The following is a 6642-nucleotide window of genomic DNA, read 5'->3' on the forward strand; positions in this document are numbered from 1 at the left end:
GGGAAAAATGGCATAAAAAATAATTAAATACAGAATTGAGAAACCGCCAATCCAGACCCTAATTGTTGATGTGGTAGAAGCGCCATTGGCAAAACATAAAATGTCCATCGGTATTTGAATCGGTCTGATTAAAATCAAACCTCTCAGCGCTCCCGTCTCTGATGTGTCGAATGGAATATCTGTTCTTTGTTGTTTATTTGGATGTTGTGATAGTGGTCGTTTTTTCGAAATTTTGTTTTTTACTTTCTGACTTTGTTTTTGAACATGTTAAATTGTAAGCCTTTCGCACACCACATCTTGTGTCAATTCGATACTTTCTTTAATGAACTTAGCTCTTCTTTTAGTTTTAACACTTTTTCAATGTGTCTATAACATTTAATGCTTATACCATTATTTTGTTCATGTTCATGCTCAAACAGTTCTCAACCTTGTTGCCGGATGGTATAATGTCAGTCTGAATAAATGAGAAACCACAAATCACACATATATAAGAGAAGTAATAAACTCTTCTGGGGTGGCAGGACTCTTCATATCCATAGCAGTAAAATTCATTTACATGTATGATTTTAAGTCGAAGTTTAAGTATGCACATATTATAGATAGTAGAAGTCGCCATCCTCCATAAACAAGTGCTATCAATGACAATATATTTAAATAAGGTGAACATACATATTTGATCGCTACTCATATTAGTCAACACAACATAGCAAGAACATGTTAAAATTATAAAAAAATCTGCTACACAAAAAAAACGGAAGTAAATAAATCCGTTCGTAACCTCGTGTGGGATAGAATCATTGAAAGAAATTCCGAATGAATTCTTTTGACTGACGATTTCGTGGTAAATTAAATGTGTTACTGTAAAATCCCTTTATCACACGATAAACTTTCAAAATGTCGAACTTGAGAAGCATTTCCATTGGTCGAAAATACACACCTACGAGGTCACCTGCATGTGACCTCAAAGCGGGTTTATGCAGACCTCCAAGCGACATATCAGAAACGGGAGCGCTGAGAGATTTGATTTTAATCAGACTATATTTGAATACGTGAAAACAAATCTGTTTTTGTTTCAATTTTTTACTTTCATGTTGTCTTGATTTGATAAAAAATTAAGAACTGAAATGTGTTTTGTAAACAACGCTGTGCAGTCAATTATTTACAATTGCAGAGGATACATTACGTGCATGATTCCTTTATCAAAATTCGGCTTCATGTCCTGCAATTGATATTGGAAAACTAATCACGAGTACAAACAAGATATCTTTAAAAAAAAATACCAACAATTTGTTAATTTGAAAATCAATACATTTTTGTTATCTATGTAATATTAAAAAAAAAAAAAAAACTGATTTTCATACAAAGCAAACGATGATTATATGGATACAGTTTGATTATTATGAATAAACTTGTCAATGATTGAAAAATGTCTTGTTTTTAGTTTAACACCACGAAAAAGGACTTTCTTAAAAATTAATTCAGACACGGAGTGCAAGGTTGAAGGAAAGAACTCGCAGCACTTAAAACAGGACTAAAATGATCTAAAATGAAATTCATAGGTAATATTGCAGATGTTATTTGCAAAAGTATGGCCCTCTAACACCTTTTTTTTTAAACGCAATCTCGCCGCCAACATCAAACGCAGGACCTGTACCTAGCATTGTAAGATAAATATTTGGACACGAAAAAAATGTCGCGTGTGGTATATCTCAATGAAACAACAATCAGGACTAGTAAGACAAATAACAAAAACACAATTATGTACACCTGCCAATTTATCAAGCTGTAATTCAGAGTTAAGAAAAATTATGAATTAATTTAAAGGACAACCAACTACATTGTATCTTCCATTAAAGCATAGAGTAATGGTAATTAGTTGTTCAAATACTTAATTGGCTTTAACTGCTCCCGTTTTTAACTGGACTGGCCTTAAGAGCTAAGTGAACTTTTCTCATCACTTGGTGTTCTTCGTCGATAACTTTTACAAAAAAACCTTCCCTGAAACTACTGAGTCAAATTTAACCTTAAATTGGCCCTATCATCATTAGGGTTTCTAGTTTAAATAGATGGTTGACACGGCTAAAAATGGAACATAGGGGTAAAATTCAAGTTTTATCCATTATAAATAGAGCAAATTTGATGCCAGGAGCAAACATGTTTAAGATAGTTTCCTCTACCAATTGTCTCAATACGTCAAAATTGTCATTATTGCCCTTAAATGCATGAATTTTGCCAAAAGAGTGAGTAGACTACACCGGAGTTCACCCCCAGTTCTTTGTTGGGTTCGTGTTGCTTAGTTTTTTTTTATTATTTTCTATGTTGTGTCATGTGTACTATTATTTTTTTGTTTGTCTTTTCCTTTTTAGACATGGCCTTGTCAGTCTGTTTTCGGTCTCTGAGTTTGAATGTCACATTTGTGTCATGAATTATATTCTTAAAATTGAGAATAGAAATGGGGAATGTGTCAAAGAGACAACGACCCGATCATGGAAAAGACAACAGCAGAAGGTCACCAATAGTTCTTCAATGCAGTGAGAAATTCCCGCGCCCGGAGGCGTCCTTCAGCTGGCCCCTAAATAAATATATATACTAGTTCAGTGCTAATGAACTATACATGTTGGAGAGTGTTCTTTGTTAAAAATACATATTGAACAAGGTGAGCGACACAGGCTCTATAGGGCCTCTTGCTTTATATCGTTTCTTGTCAATTAATCTCTTTAAAACCGGTATCACATAACAACTGACTAACGGTTTTGTGATGCTCTAGAAGAGGTAATCCAGTACCCTTCTAGACTGACAATAAGATTTTTTTAATTTTTAATTGTTTTTACAATGTTATTTTCATGCATTTGTGTATATAATATTTAAAAATCATTAAATTCATGTATTTAGCAGAATAGTTTTCGACTCAAATTGCACACACAATTACATATTTGTATCCTTGTAAGATCTTGTAAGATCTCACCAAAGATGATTTACTAGTATTTGTTACGCTAGACACGCGTTATCCACTATTTATTATTAAATGTATTTTAATTTAAAGAAATGTTAAAACATACACACTACACAGAATTGGTGTATCAAATAAGCATTTTATTTAAACATGTTAAAATCGCTCACTGTTTTTCTCAGAAAGTAGCTGATACGACTACCCCTCGGATTCAACTGTTACTTGATTTACTGTTTGATCTTTGAATATTGGTGGTTAAGTGTTAAAATATTGAAAGGAAATCCTCCAATGTTACTTTGCACAAGCACACAATTTATTTACAGGAATGTTCATATCATATACATGTACATCAAGCACTCATATTACGTTGGCCAATATGTACAAAATGTAGATTTGATATTAAAAGCAATGTCTTGTTAAATCAAATCTATGAACTGTCGGCACTGATTTAAAGTAGTGTCTGCTCCATGACAGTCTTGAACATTAACACTCAATATTAAATAAAAGACGCTACTATTTTTTTTGTGTTTGGTACAGGTTGGCGGTCAGTGTGCATAACATAGAATCCCATGGGGAAAAAATGAGAACTCTTTTTAAAACACTGTCAAACATCCAAACATACTATCCACACTTATCTGTGTCCATATCTGACCTTTTTAAACAAATAAAAACGCATTCAAAACTGTTTTTGCTTGAGTCTGTCATTGTATTGAAGACATTAAATATCATTCTGATCCGAACATGCTTCCCACTAAATATTTAAAGGATACCGATCCTCCCCAAAACAACCTGACATTTACTAGAGACTATAGCACAAAGCTCCTCTATACAATTTGATAGTTATTAGACAATAGTTCAATTTTCCCTCCTCACAATCTTGACACTCGTTCAATCCTCCCCTAACTAAACAATCAGACATTTACTTGGTTCTAGTACAATTCTCCCCTTTATAATGTGACATTTACTTGGTTCTAGTACAATTCTCCCCTTTATAATCTGACATTTACTTGGTTCCAGTACAATTCTCCCCTTTATAATCTAACATTTACTAGACACTAGCACTATGCTACCCTATACAATTTTATATTTGATAGACAATAACTTGAAATTTCCCCCTATACAGTTTTGACATTCGTACAATCCTCCCTAAACAATTAGACACTTACTTGGCACTAGTAAAATTCTCTTATCACTAGTGTAATTCTCTCCTAAACAATATATCATTTACTTAACCTTAGTACTATCCGCTATACAATCTGACATTTACTTGACACTAGAACAATCATCCCCTATACAATCCAACATTTACTAGATACTAGTGAAATTCTCCTCTAAACAATTTAACATTGACTTGACACTAGATCAATCCTCCCCTATACAATCTGACATTTACTTAACACTAGTGCAATCCTCCGCTAAACATTCTTACATTTCTTGACACTTAGTCTAGTACAATCATTCCCTAAACAATCTGATATTTTAAATTACTTGATACTCGTATTTTAGATACAGATACAATATAGTGCATTCGTAAATGTAAAACACTTTTTAATAGAAAATTTAAAAGAGATACATCAACAGTGTTTATTTTAGAATTGCTCAAGTCTGTAGGGCTTATTCCCGATTGTCCCACTTTTTTTTAAATTAAGAGCTCATATTGTCCCACATGAAAAGTTGTGACTGGTCCACATTATTTTATGAGGCGAAATGTTCTTATCCCTTGTTAGATTGTCTCTATGGTTTTGTTTCAGATATATAAGCCAAAATCTACATTTTATGCGATGCTCTTTTTTTAGACATTGCGGCCATCTTAATTATTGGGCGGGGTCATCGGATACTTTTTTGAAACTAAATACCCTAAGGATGATTTTGGCCATGTTTGCTTTAATTTTGCCAGTAGTTTCAGAATAGAAGATTTTTGTAAAAATTAATGACGACGACGAATAATGAGAAAATGAGAAAAGCTCACTTAGTCCTATGGTCCAGGTGAGCTAAAAAGCAAAACGGACAAAAAGCAACAGACAAAAAGCAAAAGTGTCGGACAAAAAGCAAAATTATCGGACAAAAAGCAAAACGGACAAAAAGCAACGGACAAAAAGCAAAAGTATCGGACAAAAAGCAAAATTATCGGACAAAAAGCAAAACGGACAAAAAGCAACGGACAAAAAGCAAAAGTATCGGACAAAAAGCAAAATAATCGGACAAAAAGCAAAAGCGGACAAAAAGCAAATCGCGGACAAAAAGCACCGTATCACTCGTTTTAAGTACTACAAGATTTACAGACACAGAGTTTATTTGTTTCAACTCCTTTTCAGGTTCTAACCTACTGCCATAAGTATCATGAGTATTAGTGTGCTGAGTACAAAAATCACAGTAAAGAACCAGAACGAAATAAAGTCGATTGCAGAAGAAACATCATTCCAGTCAAATGCATGAACTCTTTCGTCAAGGTCAATGTTCTCCTTTGTCTGTTTGTTCGCTACGCTTTGCACCTGGTTTTCACTTTTACAGCAACGCCTTGAAAATGAAACCAGATACTTGTACGTTTTGTTTGGCTCCCTGTTCGGATCTCTATGACGAATGCGTAGCTGTATCGATGAGACCACTAGAGCGAATATACCCAAACAAATTTGTATCTGTATATAAACGGATAACATGGAAATATTATCGGAGTTTGCTGGTAACTGAGTACTAACTAATGTCAGAAATACCATAAAACCAAGCGCGACGGTAATGGAGTAAGACATTTTTTCTCCTGCATCGGCTGGCAAAACAAATACAAGTATATTTAAAATTCCAAGAAATACAACTGGTAAAATAATGGTGGAAACATAGTAGCTTGGCTTACGTTTGATATTTAGAGAATATGTAATTACAGAACGAGACCCCGTGTTATCAACGTTTTGGGATGTTGACTCGATCGTCCACAATGCGTTTGATGTGTATTCACCCATTATTATGTTATCCACAGTTGGATTGATACTAACTTGAAAAGTAAAGTGTGACCACATTGTAAATACGATATCACATGTTTGGGAATCAAAGGGAAAATAAGTCACATCTAAGGCACATTTGGTTTCAAATACTTGATAAGGATTCCAGGCCACATCTCCATCGACAGTAAGAATGACGTTATAAAACGAACCTCCTAATTCCTTGAACTCGGTGAATCCGTTGCGCAGTACAAAATCTGGTTTCCAAACTAGGGTCTGCGGAAGTGTAAATCGTCCTATAGGATAAGTTGAATAATCCCATGTCAAGAAATCATCAGTCCAAGCAAGACCAAGAAAAGCCGTACAAACCAATTTTCCCTCCAACTCGTCAAATTTATTGATACTTAGGAAATTAAATTTGACATCCAATGATATGTTTTGTGACTGGTCGTTTCTTGGACGTAACGTTTTGTCATACGATTTGATTTGAAATAATTCAGTTGTTAAATTTGACAGAATTTCGAAGGAATATGCTTGAACATCGTGAATATCATATATCAACAGGTACACTAAATACAGCATGCAACATTTCGCCATTGTTTGGGTTTTAGTTATAACCTATTCCAAAAGTTTTCCCAATATCCTAATTATAATAATTGTATTCCAATAACTTATTAAATGTTTGATTAAAACTGTAAAGGTTATCAATTACCAGTATAAATGGATTTAGTGTTCATTTCAGAGGTTCGTTATAGTGAG

General features: G+C 33.9%; 1 protein-coding gene across 1 annotated transcript; it reads right to left on the reverse strand.

The window, feature by feature from the left end:
- Window positions 1-3073: 3073 nt before the first annotated feature.
- Window positions 3074-6642, reverse strand: LOC139523518 (neuronal acetylcholine receptor subunit beta-2-like). The gene has a single exon (XM_071317585.1). The coding sequence runs from the start codon at window positions 6478-6480 to the stop codon at window positions 5269-5271; it is 1212 nt and encodes a 403-aa protein (XP_071173686.1). The 5' UTR covers window positions 6481-6642; the 3' UTR covers window positions 3074-5268.

Source organism: Mytilus edulis, chromosome 5, assembly GCF_963676685.1.
Source record: "Mytilus edulis chromosome 5, xbMytEdul2.2, whole genome shotgun sequence".
Classification (NCBI taxonomy): domain Eukaryota; kingdom Metazoa; phylum Mollusca; class Bivalvia; order Mytilida; family Mytilidae; genus Mytilus; species Mytilus edulis.